At 44.6% G+C, this 23,471-nt stretch overlaps 1 protein-coding gene across 1 annotated transcript in view; it reads right to left on the bottom strand.

Moving 5' to 3' along the window:
- Nucleotides 1-20,847: 20,847 nt before the first annotated feature.
- LOC121531453 (calcium and integrin-binding family member 2) overlaps nucleotides 20,848-23,471 on the bottom strand; it is a 46,401-nt gene continuing 43,777 nt past the window's right edge. The window contains exons 3-4 of the mRNA XM_045215856.1: nucleotides 22,922-23,069; nucleotides 20,848-21,047 (exon numbers count right to left, since the gene is read on the bottom strand). Of these exons, the coding sequence (XP_045071791.1) occupies nucleotides 20,848-21,047; nucleotides 22,922-23,069 (348 nt within the window). The remainder of the gene's footprint in view (nucleotides 21,048-22,921; nucleotides 23,070-23,471) is intronic.

Genomic DNA, 23,471 nt, shown 5'->3' with positions numbered 1-23,471 from the left:
GATAACATACTGTAAAGACCTACTATCATGACCTCAATAACACACTGACCTACTATCATCACCTCAATAACACACTGACCTACTATCATGACCCCAATAACACACTGACCTACTATCATGACATCAATAACACACTGACCTACTATCATGACCTCAATAACTGTAAAGACCTACTATCATGACCTCAATAACACAGTGACCTACTATCATGACCTCAATAACACAATGTAAAGACCTACTATCATGACCTCAATAACACAGTGACCTACTATAATGACCTCAATAACTGTAAAGACCTACTATCATGACCTCAATTACACAGTGACCTACTATCATGACCTCAATAACACACTGACCTACTATCATGACCTCAATAACACAGTGACCTACTATCATGACCTCAATAACATACTGACCTACTATCATGACCTCAATTACACACTGACCTACTATCATGACCTCAATAACACACTGACCTACTATCATGACCTCAATAACACACTGACCTACTATCATGACCTCAATAACACAGTGACCTACTATCATGACCTCAAAAACATACTGTAAAGACCTACTATCATGACCTCAATAACACACTGACCTACTATCATGACCTCAATAACACACTGACCTACTATCATGACCTCAATAACACAGTGACCTACTATCATGACCTCAATAACATACTGACCTACTATCATGATCCCAATAACATACTGTAAAGACCTACTATCATGACCTCAATAACACAGTGACCTACTATCATGACCTCAATAACATATTGTAAAGACCTACTATCATGACCTCAAAAACACAGTGACCTACTATCATGACCTCAATAACATATTGTAAAGACCTACTATCATGACCTCAATAACACAGTGACCTACTATCATCACCTCAATAACACACTGACCTACTATCATGACCTCGATAACACACTGACCTAATATCATGACCTCGATAACATACTGTAAAGACCTACTATCATGACCTCAATAACACACTGACCTACTATCATCACCTCAATAACACACTGACCTACTATCATGACCCCAATAACACACTGACCTACTATCATGACATCAATAACACACTGACCTACTATCATGACCTCAATAACTGTAAAGACCTACTATCATGACCTCAATAACACAGTGACCTACTATCATGACCTCAATAACACAATATAAAGACCTACTATCATGACCTCAATAACACAGTGACCTACTATAATGACCTCAATAACTGTAAAGACCTACTATCATGACCTCAATTACACAGTGACCTACTATCATGACCTCAATAACACACTGACCTACTATCATGACCTCAACAACACAGTGACCTACTATCATGACCTCAATAACATACTGACCTACTATCATGACCTCAATTACACACTGACCTACTATCATGACCTCAATAACACACTGACCTACTATCATGACCTCAATAACACACTGACCTACTATCATGACCTCAATAACACAGTGACCTACTATCATGACCTCAATAACATACTGTAAAGACCTACTATCATGACCTCAATAACACACTGACCTACTATCATGACCTCAATAACACACTGACCTACTATCATGACCTCAATAACACAGTGACCTACTATCATGACCTCAATAACATACTGACCTACTATCATGATCCCAATAACATACTGTAAAGACCTACTATCATGACCTCAATAACACAGTGACCTACTATCATGACCTCAATAACATATTGTAAAGACCTACTATCATGACCTCAAAAACACAGTGACCTACTATCATGACCTCAATAACATATTGTAAAGACCTACTATCATGACCTCAATAACACAGTGACCTACTATCATCACCTCAATAACACACTGACCTACTATCATGACCTCAATAACACACTGACCTACTATCATCACCTCAATAACACACTGACCTACTATCATGACCTCAATAACACAGTGACCTACTATCATGACCTCAATAACTGTAAAGACCTACTATCATCACCTCAATAACACACTGACCTACTATCATGACCTCAATAACACACTGACCTACTATCATGACCCCAATAACACACTGACCTACTATCATGACCCCAATAACACACTGACCTACTATAATGACCTCAATAACTGTAAAGACCTACTATCATGACCTCAATAACACAGTGACCTACTATCATGACCTCAATAACACACTGACCTACTATCATGACCCCAATAACATACTGTAAAGACCTACTATCATGACCTCGATAACACACTGACCTACTATCATGACCTCAATAAAACACTGACCTACTATCATGACATCAATAACACACTGACCTACTATCATGACCTCAATAACACAGTGACCTACTATCATGACATCAATAACACACTGACCTACTATCATGATCTCAATAACTGTAAAGACCTACTATCATGACCTCAATAACACACTGACCTACTATCATGACCTCAATAACACAGGGACCCACTATCATGACCTCAATAACACACTGACCTACTATCATGACCTCAATCTCACAGTGACCTACTATCATGACCTCAATAACATATTGTAAAGACCTACTATCATGACCTCGATAACACACTGACCTAATATCATGACCTCGATAACATACTGTAAAGACCTACTATCATGACCCCAATAACACACTGACCTACTATCATGACATCAATAACACACTGACCTACTATCATGACCTCAATAACTGTAAAGACCTACTATCATGACCTCAATAACACAGTGACCTACTATCATGACCTCAATAACACAATGTAAAGACCTACTATCATGACCTCAATAACACAGTGACCTACTATCATGACCTCAATAACACAATGTAAAGACCTACTATCATGACCTCAATAACACAGTGACCTACTATCATGACCTCAATTACACAGTGACCTACTATCATGACCTCAATAACACAGTGACCTACTATAATGACCTCAATAACTGTAAAGACCTACTATCATGACCTCAATAACACAGTGACCTACTATCATGACCTCAATAACACAATGTAAAGACCTACTATCATGACCTCAATAACACAGTGACCTACTATCATGACCTCAATAACACACTGACCTACTATCATGACCTCAATAACACAGTGACCTACTATCATGACCTCAATAACATATTGTAAAGACCTACTATCATGACCTCAATAACACACTGACCTACTATCATGACCTCAATAACATACTGACCTACTATCATGACCTCAATTACACACTGACCTACTATCATGACCTCAATAACACACTGACCTACTATCATGACCTCAATAACACACTGACCTACTATCATGACCTCAATAACACAGTGACCTACTATCATGACCTCAATAACATACTGTAAAGACCTACTATCATGACCTCAATAACACACTGACCTACTATCATGACCTCAATAACACACTGACCTACTATCATGACCTCAATAACACAGTGACCTACTATCATGACCTCAATAACATACTGACCTACTATCATGATCCCAATAACATACTGTAAAGACCTACTATCATGACCTCAATAACACAGTGACCTACTATCATGACCTCAATAACATATTGTAAAGACCTACTATCATGACCTCAATAACACAGTGACCTACTATCATGACCTCAATAACATATTGTAAAGACCTACTATCATGACCTCAATAACACAGTGACCTACTATCATCACCTCAATAACACACTGACCTACTATCATGACCTCAATAACACACTGACCTACTATCATCACCTCAATAACACACTGACCTACTATCATGACTTCAATAACACAGTGACCTACTATCATGACCTCAATAACATATTGTAAAGACCTACTATCATGACCTCGATAACACACTGACCTAATATCATGACCTCGATAACATACTGTAAAGACCTACTATCATGACCCCAATAACACACTGACCTACTATCATGACATCAATAACACACTGACCTACTATCATGACCTCAATAACTGTAAAGACCTACTATCATGACCTCAATAACACAGTGACCTACTATCATGACCTCAATAACACAATGTAAAGACCTACTATCATGACCTCAATAACACAGTGACCTACTATAATGACCTCAATAACTGTAAAGACCTACTATCATGACCTCAATAACACAGTGACCTACTATCATGACCTCAATAACACAATGTAAAGACCTACTATCATGACCTCAATAACACAGTGACCTACTATCATGACCTCAATTACACAGTGACCTACTATCATGACCTCAATAACACAGTGACCTACTATAATGACCTCAATAACTGTAAAGACCTACTATCATGACCTCAATAACACAGTGACCTACTATCATGACCTCAATAACACAATGTAAAGACCTACTATCATGACCTCAATAACACAGTGACCTACTATCATGACCTCAATTACACAGTGACCCACTATCATGACCTCAATAACACAGTGACCTACTATCATGACCTCAATAACACACTGACCTACTATCATGACCTCAATAACACACTGACCTACTATCATGACCTCAATAACACAGTGACCTACTATCATGACCTCAATAACATATTGTAAAGACCTACTATCATGACCTCAATAACACACTGACCTACTATCATGACCTCAATAACATACTGACCTACTATCATGACCTCAATTACACACTGACCTACTATCATGACCTCAATAACACACTGACCTACTATCATGACCTCAATAACACACTGACCTACTATCATGACCTCAATAACACAGTGACCTACTATCATGACCTCAATAACATACTGTAAAGACCTACTATCATGACCTCAATAACACACTGACCTACTATCATGACCTCAATAACACACTGACCTACTATCATGACCTCAATAACACAGTGACCTACTATCATGACCTCAATAACATACTGACCTACTATCATGATCCCAATAACATACTGTAAAGACCTACTATCATGACCTCAATAACACAGTGACCTACTATCATGACCTCAATAACATATTGTAAAGACCTACTATCATGACCTCAATAACACAGTGACCTACTATCATGACCTCAATAACATATTGTAAAGACCTACTATCATGACCTCAATAACACAGTGACCTACTATCATCACCTCAATAACACACTGACCTACTATCATGACCTCAATAACACACTGACCTACTATCATCACCTCAATAACACACTGACCTACTATCATGACTTCAATAACACAGTGACCTACTATCATGACCTCAATAACACAGTGACCTACTATCATGACCTCAATAACACACTAATACAAAACTCATTAGATGATGCTGGAATCAGACTATACGCTAATATACCATACATTAGATGATGCTGGAATCAGACTATACGCTAATATACCATACATTAGATGATGCTGGAATCAGACTATACGCTAATATACCATACATTAGATGATGCTGGAATCAGACTATACGCTAATATACCATACATTAGATGATGCTGGAATCAGACTATACGCTAATATACCATACATTAGATGATGCTGGAATCAGACTATACGCTAATATACCATACATTAGATGATGTTGGAATCAGACTATACGCTAATATACCATACATTAGATGATGCTGGAATCAGACTATACGCTAATATACCATACATTAGATGATGCTGGAATCAGACTATACGCTAATATACCATACATTAGATGATGCTGGAATCAGACTATACGCTAATATACCATACATTAGATGATGCTGGAATCAGACTATACGCTAATATACCATACATTAGATGATGCTGGAATCAGACTATACGCTAATATACCATTCATTAGATGATGCTGGATACAGACAGAATTGTAGGGCCGTGAGGGCTATGGTGGCTGGTGAGGTAAGGGGATGTGGGGGTGAGGGTTATGGTGGCTGGTGAGGGGGTGAGGGGGTGAGGGCTATGGTGGGTGGTCAGGTAGGGTGTGAGAGGGTGAGGGTTATGGTGCGTGGTCAGGTAGGGGGTGAGAGGGTGAGGTGTCTGTTGCTCCAATCTCCTGATTCTGCCTCCTCAACCCTCCTCTCCTCCCTTTCTGCATCCTTTGACTCCCTGTGTCCCCTATCCTCCCGGCCGGCTCGGTCCTCCCCTCCAGCTCCGTGGCTTGATGACTCATTGCGAGCTCACAGAACAGAGCTCCGGGCAGCTGAGCGGAAATGGAAGAAAACTAAACTCCCCTGCCCGACCTGGCATCTTTTCACTCCCTCCTCTCTACATTTTCTTCATCTGTTTCTGCTGCTAAGGCCACTTTCTACCACTCTAAATTCCAAGCATCTGCCTCTAACCCTAGGAAGCTCTTTGCCACATTCTCCTCACTGCTGAATCCCCCCTCCTCCCTCTCTGTGGATGACTTCGTCAACCACTTTGAAAAGAAGGTTGACGACATCCGATCCTCGTTTGTTAAGTCAAATGACACTGCTGGTCCTGCTCACACTGCCCTACCCTATGCTTTGACTTCTTTCTCCCCTCTCTCTCCAGATAAAATCTTGCGACTAGTGACTGCAGGCCGCCCAACAACCTGCCCGCTTGACCCCATCCCCTCCTCTCTTCTCCAGACCATCTCCGGTGACCTTCTCCCCCTACCTCACGCTCGCTGATCAACTCATCCTTGACCGCTGGCCATGTCCCTTCCGTCTTCAAGAGAGCGAGAGTTGCACCCCTTCTCAAAAACCAACACTCGATCCCACTGATGTCAACAACTACAGACCAGTATCCCTTCTTTCTTTTCTTTCCAAAACTATTGAGCGTGCCGTCTTTAGCCAACTCTCTTGCTATCTCTCTCAGAATGACCTTCTTGATCCAAACCAGTCAGGTTTCAGGACTGGTCATTCAACTGAGACTGCTCTTCTCTGTGTCACGGAGGCTCTCCGCACTGCTAAAGCTAACTCTCTCTCCTCTGCTCTTGTCCTTCTAGACCTGTCTGCTGCCTTTGATACTGTGAACCATCAGATCCTCCTCTCCACCCTCTCCGAGCTGGGCATCTCCGGCGCGGCTCACTCCTGGATTGCGTCCTACCTGACCGGTCGCTCCTACCAAGTGGCGTGGCGAGAAGCTGTCTCCGCACCACGTGCTCTCACCACTGGTGTCCCCAGGGCTCAGTTCTAGGCCCTCTCATTTTCTCCCTATACACCAAGTCACTTGGCTCTGTCATATCCTCACATGGCCTCTCCTATCATTGCTACGCTGACGATACACAACTAATCTTCTCCTTTCCCCTTCTGATAACCAGGTGGCGAATCGCATCTCTGCATGTCTGGCCGACATATCAGTATGGATGACGGATCACCACCTCAAGCTGAACCCTGGCAAGACGGAGCTGCTCTTCCTCCCGGGGAAGGACTGCCCGTTCCATGATCTCGCCATCACGGTTGACAACTCCGTTGTGTCCTCCTCCCAGAGTGCGAAGAGCCTTGGCGTGACCCTGGACAACACCCTGTCGTTCTCCGCTAACATCAAGGCGGTGACCCGATCCTGCAGGTTCATGCTCTACAACATTCGGAGAGTACGACCCTGCCTTACACAGGAAGCGGCACAGGTCCTAATCCAGGCACTTGTCATCTCCCGCCTGGATTACTGCAACTCGCTGTTGGCTGGGCTCCCTGCCTGTGCCATTAAACCCCTACAACTCATCCAGAATGCCGCAGCCCGTCTGGTGTTCAACCTTCCCAAGTTCTCTCACGTCACCCCCTCCTCCGCACACTCCACTGGCTTCCAGTTGAAGCTCGCATCCGTTACAAGACCATGGTGCTTGCCTATGGAGCAGTGAGGGGAACGGCACCTCCGTACCTTCAGGCTTTGATCAGTCCCTGCACCCAAACGAGGGCATTGCGTTCATCCACCTCTCGGCCTGCTGGCTCCCTTCCTCTGCGGAAGCATAGTTCCCGCTCAGCCCAGTCAAAACTGTTCGCTGCTCTGGCACCCCAATGGTGGAACAAGCTCCCTCACGACGCCAGGACAGCGGAGTCACTCACCACCTTCCGGAGACATTTGAAACCCCACCTCTTTAAGGAATACCTGGGATAGGATGAAGTAATCCGTCTAGCCCCCCAAAAAAAAAAAAAAAAAAAAAACATTTGTAAAGTGGTTAACCCACTGGCTATAGGGTGAATGCACCAATCTGTAAGTCGCTCTGGATAAGAGCGTCTGCTAAATGACTTAAATGTTAAATGTTAAAATGTTAAATGATGACAACGACCAGCAGAACTGTAATTATTAACGGCTGTACTGGTAACCAGGTAAACACACTCCACTATCCATCTGGTAACCAGGTAAACACACTCCACTATCCATCTGGTAACCAGGTAAACACACTCCACTATCCATCTGGTAACCAGGTAAACACACTCCACTATCCATCTGGTAACCAGGTAAACACACTCCACTATCCATCTGGTAACCAGGTAAACACACTCACTATCCATCTGGTAACCAGGTAAACACACTCACTATCCATCTGGTAACCAGGTAAACACACTCCACTATCCATCTGGTAACCAGGTAAACACACTCCACTATCCATCTGGTAACCAGGTAAACACACTCCACTATCCATCTGGTAACCGGGTAAACACACTCCACTATCCATCTGGTAACCAGGTAAACACACTCCACTATCCATCTGGTAACCAGGTAAACACACTCCACTATCCATCTGGTAACCAGGTAAACACACTCCATCTGGTAACCAGGTAAACACACTCCACTATCCTTCTGGTAACCAGGTAAAGACACTCCACTATCCATCTGGTAACCAGGTAAACACACTCCACTATCCATCTGGTAACCAGGTAAACACACTCCACTATCCATCTGGTAACCAGGTAAACACACTCCACTATCCATCTGGTAACCAGGTAAACACACTCCACTCTCCATCTGGTAACCAGGTAAACACACTCCACTATCCATCTGGTAACCAGGTAAACACACTCCACTATCCATCTGGTAACCAGGTAAACACACTCCACTATCCATCTGGTAACCAGGTAAACACACTCCATCTGGTAACCAGGTAAACACACTCCACTATCCATCTGGTAACCAGGTAAACACACTCCACTATCCATCTGGTAACCAGGTAAACACACTCCACTATCCATCTGGTAACCAGGTAAACACACTCCACTATCCATCTGGTAACCAGGTAAACACACTCACTATCCATCTGGTAACCAGGTAAACACACTCACTATCCATCTGGTAACCAGGTAAACACACTCCACTATCCATCTGGTAACCAGGTAAACACACTCCACTATCCATCTGGTAACCAGGTAAACACACTCCACTATCCATCTGGTAACCAGGTAAACACACTCCACTATCCATCTGGTAACCAGGTAAACACACTCACTATCCATCTGGTAACCAGGTAAACACACTCCACTATCCATCTGGTAACCAGGTAAACACACTCCACTATCCATCTGGTAACCAGGTAAACACACTCACTATCCATCTGGTAACCAGGTAAACACACTCCACTATCCATCTGGTAACCAGGTAAACACACTCCACTATCCATCTGGTAACCAGGTAAACACACTCCACTATCCATCTGGTAACCAGTGTGACGTCACGAGAGGCTACACAGCTTTCAGCGGGATTGCTCAAGTAGTGCAAGGAGACAAGGTTCAACCAAAACAAGGATTTTATTAAAGGTCCTGGGAAACTAACGAAAGTATAACACAATTCTGTACTCTGGTGGCTCTTTCAGGGTTAACAGTTCAGGGATGTCTCTTCCACATCCAAAATCATAACTCTCCCTCGCTCAAATAACTTTTCCCCAGTCTTACTATATTCCACGTTGCAGCTAGTGGCCAACCCAGCAAAACGTCCTTCCAAATGTCCCACACGTATTTCCACAGGTGCATAGATCCCAAAGGTGAGTATTTCCCAAAGGTAAGTATCTCCAAATCCTATATTCCTCATGGAAGTGGACGTGCAGCACTCTTGTCCTCCAGAGAGCCCAGGTTGGAGACTGTGTCTCTTCCCTTCCCAAACCTTCAGCTCATCAGCTCTCATTTGTTTCAGCTGCGTGGGAAGATTGGCCATAGAGGGGTGGGAGTTCCCCGACCATACCAGCAGATGGAGCCATAGCTGTCTGGGGTTGCAGCCACCTCAGGATGTAACGTCCCTCCAGGACACAGCCTCTCGTGACATCACACATCCCCTCTCGGGACCGACGCCCTCGTCGGGGTAAAGGCAGCGAAGAAGGCATCACGCCGGGAGAGGGCGTCCCGCATTGCCGTGGTGCTTGCCAGACTGCTCTCTCTTCAACTCCTCCAACTCTGGGACCAGGGACTCAGCCTCCTGTTGTCTCTCCTTGAGTTTCTTACTGAACGCATCAGCCTTGGTTTTAGCAGAGTTTAGCTTCTGTTGAGCAGCTTTCAGTTCCTTCTCTCTCTCTGCCTCCGCATTCTTCATCTTGTTCTCCAACACCTTGTACTTCTCCTCTGCCTTCTTCTGACCTCCTTACTACGCGCAGGGTCTCCTCACACTTCGATGGTCCTGCGCAGCCTCTCCAGCTCCTCCTGTTGCTTAGGGAAGGAGCTCTGTTGGAGTTTAGCCTGGAGGATATCTAACTCTTCTGTCTTCATGTCTAACTGTTGCTTTAACAAACGATACCTCCCAGCGGTCCCCTTCAGACCAGACAGTTCTTTGTCCAGATTCTGCAGCTCCGTCTCTGTGTCGGTCTGGGCACCTGCCATCCCTATCAGAGCCCGGGCGGGAGTGAGTAACTCGGAGGATTGCACCGAGCCTTCCCAGGATGAGTCTTGCCTCTCCGTTTCCGAGGTACTCGGGTTATCCTCTCCTGAGACTCTCCAGAGTGGGTAAAAGGCTGGGCAGTCTCGTCCAATTAGGACAGGGACGGGGAGGAATCAACCACCCCCACCGCCGTGTGTATGGTTCCCCGTGTGCTGGTCATTGTAAGTTCAGTAATGGGGTATTCTCTGGTGTCCCCATGGACACAGGAAACTGGGAGACTTTCCCCGGGGTCAGACACGTTGGGCCCACCAAATCCTTACGCACCAGGGTGGCCCGCCTACCAGAATCCAGTAAGGCCTCCACATCATGGTGATTCACAGTTACCGGGCAGGTGGGGTCGATCTGGGCCGCCATCTACGACTCCCAAGAGCGAGGCAACACGGTGTGTGGGTGCTGAGCTGGAGGACTCCGCAGTGGGCATAGGTTCATCGGGGTTTCCCACACTGCCAGAGATATGTCCCATCTCCCCACACCGGTAACACTGTCGAAGTTTCCCCCTCCTGGTGTACTCTTCTTGACCCGCTGGTTTCTGGCTCCTGGAGCCGGGATAAGTCCTGACGTTGTGGGTTCGAGACTTTGGGGTCCTTTGGACGGGTTCTTCCCATTTGTGGTGGGGCCGCCCTCCTGGGGTCTTTTTCGCATTCAGCATCTCCGCTGTGGCCTGGTACTTTTCCACAGCTTCACGGTCAGATCAGCCGTGGTCAAGGCCTGTTGACTGATGACCGTTTTGCCTCATAAGGCAGGGCGTGAGGTAACGCATCCACCACAACGGCCTCCACCACCGCCGCTGCTGTATTCTCTGCGGATCCAGCCATTTCCTTGCGATCGGACAAGTTCATGCATCTGCGCCCGAGGAGGTTGGTCTGGTTGGAAGGTCCAGCTGTGAAAGCGCTGGGCCATACCAAACTTTGTGAGTCCATATCTGCTGAGGATCTCAGACTTCAGGGCATCATAGTCAGTAACCTGGTCAGGGCCCAGGTCCCGGACAGCATTCAGCGATTCCCCGGTTAGAAAGGGGGCTAACAGACCAACCCACTGCTGCTTGGGCCAGGCTTCCCTAGTGGCCGTGGCCTCAAATGCATGCAGGTATGCCTCAATGTCATCGGTAGCTCCATCTTAGATATAAAGTCACTTGCCTTTATTGGGCGGGTATTTTGGACAACCTCTGTCTCTGCAACTGCAATTCCTCTGCCTTCAGAAGGTTGGCTTTCTTTTGCTCCTCCAAGAGAGCCACGTTTGCTTGCATCTGCGCGTGCTGGCCAGCAACAAGGGCTTTCAATATGTCCTCCATTTCAGTCGGGCGGGGAGCCTACGGCCAACTTGGAAAACTGGGTGATCAAACCCGGTATCCTCCTCTGACATGCACTATTAACGCTTGAGCGTGCCCGTATTCTCCACCATCTGTGACGTCACGAGGCTACACAGCTTTCAGCGGGATTGCTCAAGTAGTGCAAGGAGACAAGGTTCAACCAAAACAAGGATTTTATTAAAGGTCCGGGAAACTAACGAAAGTATAACACAATTCTGTACTCTGGTGGCTCTTTCAGGGTTAACAGTTCAGGATGTCTCTTCCACATCCAAAATCATAACTCTCCCTCGCTCAAATAACTTTTCCCCAGTCTTACTATATTCCACGTTGCAGCTAGTGGCCAACCCAGCAAAACGTCCTTCCAAATGTCCTACACGTATTTCCACAGGTGCATAGATCCCAAAGGTGAGTATTTCCCAAAGGTAAGTATCTCCAAATCCTTAATTCCTCATGGAAGTGGACGGCAGCACTCTTGTCCTCCAGAGAGCCCAGGTTGGAGACTGTGTCTCTTCCTTCCCAAACCTTCAGCTCATCAGCTCCTCATTTGTTTCAGCTGCGTGGGAAGATTGGCCATGAGGGGTGGAGTTCCCGACCATACCAGCAGATGGAGCCATAGCTGTCGGGGTTGCAGCCACCTCAGGGGGATGTAACGTTCCCTCCAGGACACAGCCTCTCGTGACATCACACCAGGTAAACACACTCCACTATCCATCTGGTAACCAGGTAAACACACTCCATCTGGTAACCAGGTAAACACACTCCACTATCCATCTGGTAACCAGGTAAACACACTCCACTATCCTTCTGGTAACCAGGTAAACACACTCCACTATCCATCTGGTAACCAGGTAAACACACTCCACTATCCATCTGGTAACCAGGTAAACACACTCCACTATCCATCTGGTAACCAGGTAAACACACTCCACTATCCATCTGGTAACCAGGTAAACACACTCCACTATCCATCTGGTAACCAGGTAAACACACTCCACTATCCATCTGGTAACCAGGTAAACACACTCCACTATCCATCTGGTAACCAGGTAAACACACTCCACTATCCATCTGGTAACCAGGTAAACACACTCCACTATCCATCCTTCTGCAGCACAGCAGGGATCAGTAGACTGAAATATGCTGATAGCTACACTGATATGACAGAGCACCAAGTCAACAGTTATGCTGATAGCTACACTGATATGACAGAGCACCAAGTCAACAGTTACGCTGATAGCTACACTGATATGACAGAGCACCAAGTCAACAGTTATGCTGATAGCTACACTGATATGACAGAGCACCAAGTCAAATGTTACGCGATAGCTACACTGATATGACAGAGCACTGAAGTCGACAGTTACGCCGATAGCTACACTGATATGACAGAGCACCAAGTCAACAGTTATGCTGATAGCTACACTGATATGACAGAGCACCAAGTCAACAGTTATGCTGATAGCTACACTGATATGACAGAGCACCAAGTCAACAGTTACGCTGATAGCTACACTGATGTGACAGAGCACCAAGTCAACAGTTACGCCGATAGCTTCACTGATATGACAGAGCACCAAGTCAACAGTTACGCTGATAGCTACACTGATATGACAGAGCACCAAGTCAACAGTTACGCTGATAGCTACACTGATATGACAGAGCACCAAGTCAACAGTTATGCTGATAGCTACACTGATGTGACAGAGCACTTAAGTCAACAGTTACGCTGATAGCTAGCACTGATATGACAGAGCACCAAGTCAACAGTTATGCTGATAGCTACACTGATATGACAGAGCACCAAGTCAACAGTTACGCTGATAGCTACACTGATATGACAGAGCACCAAGTCAACAGTTATGCTGATAGCTACACTGATATGACAGAGCACCAAGTCAACAGTTATGCTGATAGCTACACTGATATGACAGAGCACCAAGTCAACAGTTATGCTGATAGCTACACTGATATGACAGAGCACCAAGTCAACAGTTACGCTGATAGCTACACTGATATGACAGAGCACCAAGTCAACAGTTATGCTGATAGCTACACTGATATGACAGAGCACCAAGTCAACAGTTATGCTGATAGCTAAACTGATATGACAGAGCACCAAGTCAACAGTTATGCTGATAGCTACACTGATATGACAGAGCACCAAGTCAACAGTTACGCTGATAGCTAAACTGATATGACAGAGCACCAAGTCAACAGTTATGCTGATAGCTACACTGATATGACAGAGCACTAAGTCAACAGTTACGCTGATAGCTACACTGATATGACAGAGCACTAGTCAACAGTTACGCTGATAGCTACACTGATATGACAGAGCACCAAGTCAACAGTTACGCTGATAGCTACACTGATATGACAGAGCACCAAGTCAACAGGTATGATGATAGCTACACTGATATGACAGAGCACCAAGTCAACAGTTACGCTGATAGCTACACTGCTATGACAGAGCACTAAGTCGACAGTTACGCCGATAGCTACACTGATATGACAGAGCACTAAGTCAACAGTTACGCTGATAGCTACACTGATATGACAGAGCACCAAGTCAACAGTTACGCTGATAGCTACACTGATATGACAGAGCACCAAGTCAACAGTTACGCTGATAGCTACACTGATATGACAGAGCACCAAGTCGACAGTTACGCTGATAGCTACACTGATATGACAGAGCACTAAGTCGACAGTTACGCTGATAGCTACACGATATGACAGAGCACTAAGTCAACAGTTACGCTGATAGCTACACTGATATGACAGAGCACCAAGTCAACAGTTACGCTGATAGCTACACTGATATGACAGAGCACCAAGTCAACAGTTATGCTGATAGCTACACTGATATGACAGAGCACCAAGTCAACAGTTACGCTGATAGCTACACTGCTATGACAGAGCACCAAGTCAACAGTTATGCTGATAGCTACACTGATATGACAGAGCACCAAGTCAACAGTTATGCTGATAGCTACACTGATATGACAGAGCACCAAGTCAACAGTTATGCTGATAGCTACACTGATATGACAGAGCACCAAGTCAACAGTTATGCTGATAGCTGCACTGATATGACAGAGCACCAAGTCGACAGTTACGCTGATAGCTACACTGATATGACAGAGCACCAAGTCAACAGTTATGCTGATAGCTACACTGATATGACAGAGCACCAAGTCAACAGTTGTGCTGATAGCTACACGATATGACAGAGCACAAGTCAACAGTTACGCTGATAGCTACACTGATATGACAGAGCACCAAGTCAACAGTTACGCTGATAGCTACACTGATATGACAGAGCACCAAGTCAACAGTTACGCTGATAGCTACACTGATATGACAGAGCACCACGTCAACAGTTATGCTGATAGCTACACTGATATGACAGAGCACCAAGTCAACAGTTATGCTGATAGCTACACTGATATGACAGAGCACCAAGTCAACAGTTACGCTGATAGCTACACTGCTATGACAGAGCACCAAGTCAACAGTTACGCTGATAGCTACACTGATATGACAGAGCACCAAGTCAACAGTTATGCCGATAGCTACACTGATATGACAGAGCACCAAGTCAACAGTTAAGCTGATAGCTACACTGATATGACAGAGCACCAAGTCAACAGTTATGCTGATAGCTACACTGATATGACAGAGCACCAAGTCAACAGTTTTGCTGATAGCTACACTGATATGACAGAGCACCAAGTCGACAGTTACGCTGATAGCTACACTGATATGACAGAGCACCAAGTCGACAGTTACGCTGATAGCTACACTGATATGACAGAGCACAAGTCGACAGTTACGCTGATAGCTACACTGATAGACAGAGCACTAGTCGACAGTTACGCTGATAGCTACACTGATATGACAGAGCACCAAGTCGACAGTTACGCTGATAGCTACACTGATATGACAGAGCACCAAGTCAACAGTTACGCTTGATAGCTACACTGATATGACAGAGCACCAAGTCAACAGTTACGCTGATAGCTACACTGATATGACAGAGCACCAAGTCAACAGTTATGCTGATAGCTACACTGATATGACAGAGCACCAAGTCAACAGTTATGCTGATAGCTACACTGATATGACAGAGCACCAAGTCAACAGTTATGCTGATAGCTACACTGATATGACAGAGCACCAAGTCAACAGTTATGCTGATAGCTACACTGATATGACAGAGCACCAAGTCAACAGTTACGCTGATAGCTACACTGATATGACAGAGCACCAAGTCAACAGTTATGCTGATAGCTACACTGATATGACAGAGCACCAAGTCAACAGTTATGCTGATAGCTACACTGATATGACAGAGCACCAAGTCAACAGTTACGCTGATAGCTACACTGATATAACAGAGCACCAAGTCAACAGTTACGCTGATAGCTACACTGATATGACAGAGCACCAAGTCAACAGTTACGCTGATAGCTACACTGATATGACAGAGCACCACGTCAACAGTTATGCTGATAGCTACACTGATATGACAGAGCACCAAGTCAACAGTTATGCTGATAGCTACACTGATATGACAGAGCACTAAGTCAACAGTTACGCTGATAGCTACACTGCTATGACAGAGCACTCAAGTCAACAGTTACGCTGATAGCTACACTGATATGACAGAGCACCAAGTCAACAGTTATGCTGATAGCTACACCGATATGACAGAGCACCAAGTCAACAGTTATGCTGATAGCTACACTGATATGACAGAGCACCAAGTCAACAGTTACGCTGATAGCTACACTGAAATGACAGAGCACCAAGTCAACAGTTACGCTGATAGCTACACTGATATGACAGAGCACCAAGTCAACAGTTATGCTGATAGCTACACTGATATGACAGAGCACCAAGTCAACAGTTACGCTGATAGCTACACTGATATGACAGAGCACCAAGTCAACAGTTATGCCGATAGCTACTGTGACGTCACGAGAGGCTACACAGCTTTCAGCGGGATTGCTCAAGTAGTGCAAGGAGACAAGTTTCAAACAAAACAAGGATTTTATTATAGGTCTTGGGAAATTAACGAAAATATAACAAAATTCTGTTCTCTTGTGGCTCTTTAAGGGTTAACAGTTCAGGGATGTCTCTTCCACATCCAAAGTCATAATTCTCACTCGCTCAGATAACTTTTCCCCAGCCTTACTGTAGTCCACGTTGCAGCTAGTGGCCAACCCAGCAAAAAGTCCTTCCAAATGTCTCTCACGTATTTCCACAGGTGCATATATCCAAAGGTGAGTATTTCCCAAAGGTAAGTATCTCCAAATCCTTATATTCCTCATGGAAGTGGACGTGCAGCACTCTTGTCCTCCAGAGAGCCCAGGTTGGAGACTGTGTCTCTTCCCTTCCCAAACCTTCAGCTCATCAGCTCCTCATTTGTTCCAGCTGCGTGGGAAGATTGGCCATAGAGGGGTGGAGTTCCCGACCATACCAGCAGATGGAGCCATAGCTGTCTGGGTTTGCAGCCACCTCAGGGGGATGTAACGTCCCTCCAGGACACAGCCTCTCGTGACATCACACTACACTGATATGACAGAGCACCAAGTCAACAGTTATGCTGATAGCTACACTGATATGACAGAGCACCAAGTCAACAGTTATGCTGATAGCTACACTGATATGACAGAGCACCAAGTCAACAGTTTTGCTGATAGCTACACTGATATGACAGAGCACCAAGTCAACAGTTACGCTGATAGCTACACTGATATGACAGAGCACCAAGTCAACAGTTACGCTGATAGCTACACTGATATGACAGAGCACCAAGTCGACAGTTACGCTGATAGCTACACTGATATGACAGAGCACCAAGTCGACAGTTACGCTGATAGCTACACTGATATGACAGAGCACCAAGTCGACAGTTACGCTGATAGCTACACTGATATGACAGAGCACCAAGTCAACAGTTACGCTTGATAGCTACACTGATATGACAGAGCACCAAGTCGACAGTTACGCTGATAGCTACACTGATATGACAGAGCACCAAGTCAACAGTTACGCTGATAGCTACACTGATATGACAGAGCACCAAGTCAACAGTTACGCTGATAGCTACACTGATATGACAGAGCACCAAGTCAACAGTTACGCTGATAGCTACACTGATATGACAGAGCACCAAGTCAACAGTTATGCTGATAGCTACACTGATATGACAGAGCACCAAGTCAACAGTTATGCTGATAGCTACACTGATATGACAGAGCACCAAGTCAACAGTTATGCTGATAGCTACACTGATATGACAGAGCACCAAGTCAACAGTTATGCTGATAGCTACACTGATATGACAGAGCACCAAGTCAACAGTTACGCTGATAGCTACACTGATATGACAGAGCACCAAGTCAACAGTTATGCTGATAGCTACACTGATATGACAGAGCACCAAGTCAACAGTTATGCTGATAGCTACACTGATATGACAGAGCACCAAGTCAACAGTTACGCTGATAGCTACACTGATATGACAGAGCACCAAGTCAACAGTTACGCTGATAGCTACACTGATATGACAGAGCACCAAGTCAACAGTTATGCTGATAGCTACACTGATATGACAGAGCACCAAGTCAACAGTTATGCTGATAGCTACACTGATATGACAGAGCACCAAGTCGACAGTTACGCTGATAGCTACACTGATATGACAGAGCACCAAGTCAACAGTTATGCTGATAGCTACACTGATATGACAGAGCACCAAGTCAACAGTTATGCTGATAGCTACACTGCTATGACAGAGCACCAAGTCAACAGTTATGCTGATAGCTACACTGATATGACAGAGCACCAAGTCAACAGTTATGCTGATAGCTACACTGCTTGTCTTCTCTATACTGTATGTCCCTCCAACTCAACTCTGGACCTGGAAGTCAGTTCCACTGCATTTTTTCATTGATCCCCTCTAATCAGGGACTGATTTAGACCTGGGATATCAGGTGGGTACAATTAATAAATCAGGTCGAACAGAAAACCAGCAGGCTCCAGAACTCATAGGGTAAGAGTTGAATACCCCTGGACTATCCAGTCTGATAAGAGTTGAATACCCCTGGACTATCCAGTCTGATAAGAGTTGAATACCCCTGGACTATCCAGTCTGATAAGAGTTGAATACCCCTGGACTATCCAGTCTGGTAAGAGTTGAATACCCCTGGACTATCCAGTCTGATAAGAGTTGAATACCCCTGAACTATCCAGTCTGATAAGAGTTGAATACCCCTGGACTATCCAGTCTGATAAGAGTTGAATACCCCTGGACTATCCAGTCTGATAAGAGTTGAATACCCCTGGACTATCCAGTCTGATAAGAGTTGAATACCCCTGAACTATCCAGTCTGATAAGAGTTGAATACCCCTGGACTATCCAGTCTGATAAGAGTTGAATACCCCTGGACTATCCAGTCTGATAAGAGTTGAATACCCCTGGACTATCCAGTCTGATAAGAGTTGAATACCCCTGGACTATCCAGTCTGGTAAGAGTTGAATACCCCTGGACTATCCAGTCTGGTAAGAGTTGAATACCCCTGGACTATCCAGTCTGATAAGAGTTGAATACCCCTGGACTATCCAGTCTGATAAGAGTTGAATACCCCTGGACTATCCAGTCTGATAAGAGTTGAATACCCCTGGACTATCCAGTCTGATAAGAGTTGAATACCCCTGGACTATCCAGTCTGGTAAGAGTTGAATACCCCTGGACTATCCAGTCTGATAAGAGTTGAATACCCCTGGACTATCCAGTCTGATAAGAGTTGAATACCCCTGGACTATCCAGTCTGATAAGAGTTGAATACCCCTGGACTATCCAGTCTGATAAGAGTTGAATACCCCTGGACTATCCAGTCTGATAAGAGTTGAATACCCCTGGACTATCCAGTCTGATAAGAGTTGAATACCCCTGGACTATCCAGTCTGGTAAGAGTTGAATACCCCTGCTGTATGTGATGTCGCTGATGTTAGCTTTCTATAAACAGCGGAGCAGATCAACTGAAAGACATGGCAGAGGACCAGATCAACTGAAAGACATGGCAGAGGACCAGATCAACTGAAAGACATGGCAGAGGACCAGATCAACTGAAAGACATGGCAGAGGACCAACTCTTTTTGTCTGTATGTGACTAGCGATCAGCAGACAAGTAGGACTATGGCAAAGAACCAACTTTACAGCTATGTGATGTTGTTAGCTTCTGTGTCGTTAGTTATATGGCAGTGGACCAACTTTACAGCTATGTGATGTTGTTAGCTTCTGTGTCGTTAGTTATATGGCAGTGGACCAACTTTACAGCTATGTGATGTTGTTAGCTTTTGTGTCGTTAGTTATATGGCAGTGGACCAACTTTACAGCTATGTGATGTTGTTAGCTTCTGTGTCGTTAGTTATATGGCAGTGGACCAACTTTACATATGCATGGACTGTATGTGACATTAGCTGTTCTATACACTGACCAGCTGGTCCTTTATTTGTCCCTGTCTGTCTGTCTGTCTTTCTGTCTTTCTATCAATATGATGGATTCTACAGTTCTATGAATGGTTTGTAAACAAAGGGTCAAGGAACAGTTCAGTTGCTACGGCTTCAGATTGAACAAGGCTGCTGAAGCTCTTAACAAAATGTGGAAAAAGTCAAGGGGACTAAAAGAACACTGTTACCTTAAAAAGTCAGGAGCCCTGGTGATCATGTTTTCAAAGTCAGCGAAGGACAGTTTGCTATCTCCGTCTAGGTCAGTCTCTTCGATGGCCTTCTCACAGACCAGGGTGACCTCTTCAGGGCTCAGCTCCTCTCTCGTCAGCTTGTTCAACGTCTTCTCTAGGTCCTCCTTACACAGGAAGTTATCCACGTTGAAATCTACACACACACACACACACACACACACACACACGGATGTTATCCACTTTGAAATCTAACACAGAAAGTTCCATAGGTGGTGAATCCCAAACCAGCTCCCTCGGAAGGCCCTCCGTTGTCATGTGTTACTGATGAAACTCAGCTCCCTCGGAAGGCCCTCCGTTGTCATGTGTTACTGATGAAACTCAGCTCCCTCGGAAGGCCCTCCGTTGTCATGGTGACTTTAAGAGGGGTGATCAAATAATCTCATCCATTTCGGGAGGCTGGTTCCGCGGGAGGAAATTCCCCCTGTCATTTTACAAGTTATAAACTTCAGTAACAGTTAAACATTTAATTTGGAGGTATGTCAAGCCTCAAAGCCAGACACAAACAGATACAGGTGGCTCATAATTAGGCGCCTAAATTATTTTGTGTGAAATTGAGCTACAAAGAAATGATGCTGCGCGTTATGGATTAGCACTATCTGGTGAATGTGACAATAAAACCATTAATTTTATTATTTTTGTGCCGGCAGCTGACTCGGTCGAAGTGACTATCCGAGGGTCTAATTAGCTCCTACACCAGGGTTCTTCAATTCCGGTCCTGGAGGGCCGAAACACTTCTGTTTTTTATTTCTACCTGGTAGTTAATTGCACTCACCTGGTATCCCAGGTCTGAATTAGCCCCTGATTAGAAGGAGAGGATGAAAAACAGAGGTGTTTCGGCCCTCCAGGACCAGAATTGAAGAACCCTGTCCTACACCCTCCATCATTGGTAGATGGTCCTCTGTAGCTCAGCTGGTAGAGCACGGCGCTTGTAACGCCAAGGTAGTGGGTTCGATCCCCGGGACCACCCATACACAAAAATGTATGCACGCATGACTGTAAGTCGCTTTGGATAAAAGCGTCTGCTAAATGGCATATTATTATTATCATTGGTACTCCCTAAGCTTTGGGACACTTAATGTCATCGGGTAGGGTTAACTTTATAACTAAATGTTTTTTCTACAAAATGTTGAAATGTGCCGTTTTCACATATGTATACACTGGTATTGTGGGATATTGAAAAGGAAGTTAAAAAGTGGTGGAATTGCCCTTTAACAGAGATTAATGTAGGATTAAATATGATTATCATATACAGTGCCTTCAGAAAGTATTGCCCTTTAACAGAGATTAATATAGGATTAAATATGATTATCATATACATTTTAGTCATTTAGCAGACGCTCTTATCCAGAGCGACTTACAGTTAGTGAGTGCATACATTATTTTATTTTTATTTTTCATACTGGCCCCCCGTGGGAATCGAACCCACAACCCTGGTGTTGCAAACGCCATGCTCTACCAACTGAGCTACATCCCTGCCGGCCATTCCCTCCCCTACCCTGGACGACGCTGGGCCAATTGTGCGCCGCCCCATGGGCCTGGATTTGAACCAGGATCTCTAGTGGCACAGCTAGCACTGCGATGCAGTGCCTTAGACCACTGCGCCACTCGAGAGGCCTTAAAATATACAGTGCCTTCAGAAGGTATTGCCTTTAACAGAGATTAATGTAGGATTAAATATGATTATCATATACAGTGCCTTCAGAAGGTATTCACACCCCTTGACTTTTTTCACATTTTGCTGTGTTACAAAGTGGGATTAAAATGGATTTAATCGTAATGTTTGGTCAACGATCTACACAAAATACTCTGTAATGTGAAAGTGGAAGAAAAATGTAAACATGTATTGTGTGTAGATCAGTGACAAAAAATCTCAATCTAATCTATTTTTACTTCAGGCTGGAACACAACAACATGTGGAAAAAGTCAAGGGGTGTGAATACTTTCTGAAGGCGTACTCACCGTATATTTTGAAGGCGTACTCACCGTATATTTTGAAGGCGTACTCACCGTATATTTTGAAGGCGTAGATGGCCTTGAGCTCCCTGGGGGCCATCTCACTGAGGACAGAGAACATATCCACAAAGTCGTTGAAGCTCAGGTTCCCCGCTCCGTCCTCAGAGAAGGACTCCACGATCCTGTTCCTGAATGGGTTCTCCTAAAGGACACACAGTGAGAGGGGGAGACAAGGCAAGGCGGTCATCACTAATACATCTCTGTCTATGCAATCTTGTTTTTCTGGATTTATTTGTTGTTATTCTGTCTCTCACTGTTCAAAAAAACCTACCATTAAAATTATAGACTGATCATGTCTTTGTCAGTGGGCAAACGTACAAAATCAGCAGGGGATCAAATACTTTTTTACCTCACTGTACGCACGCACCACTTTTCCATTATTTATTTTTTTGACTTTCTTGAAAGAAATAATTTTTTACATTTCACTTCACCAATTTTGACTATTTTGTGTATGTCCAGTACATGAAATCCAAATAAAAATCCATTTAAATTACAGGTTGCACTGCAACAAAACAGGAAAAAAAATATTTTGCAAAGCACTGTA

The sequence above is a fragment of the Coregonus clupeaformis genome, unplaced genomic scaffold (assembly GCF_020615455.1).
Source record: "Coregonus clupeaformis isolate EN_2021a unplaced genomic scaffold, ASM2061545v1 scaf0536, whole genome shotgun sequence".
NCBI classification, from domain to species: Eukaryota; Metazoa; Chordata; class Actinopteri; order Salmoniformes; family Salmonidae; genus Coregonus; species Coregonus clupeaformis.
The sequence above is the reverse complement of the archived record's forward strand: the minus strand, read 5'-3'. Positions and strand labels throughout refer to the sequence as shown.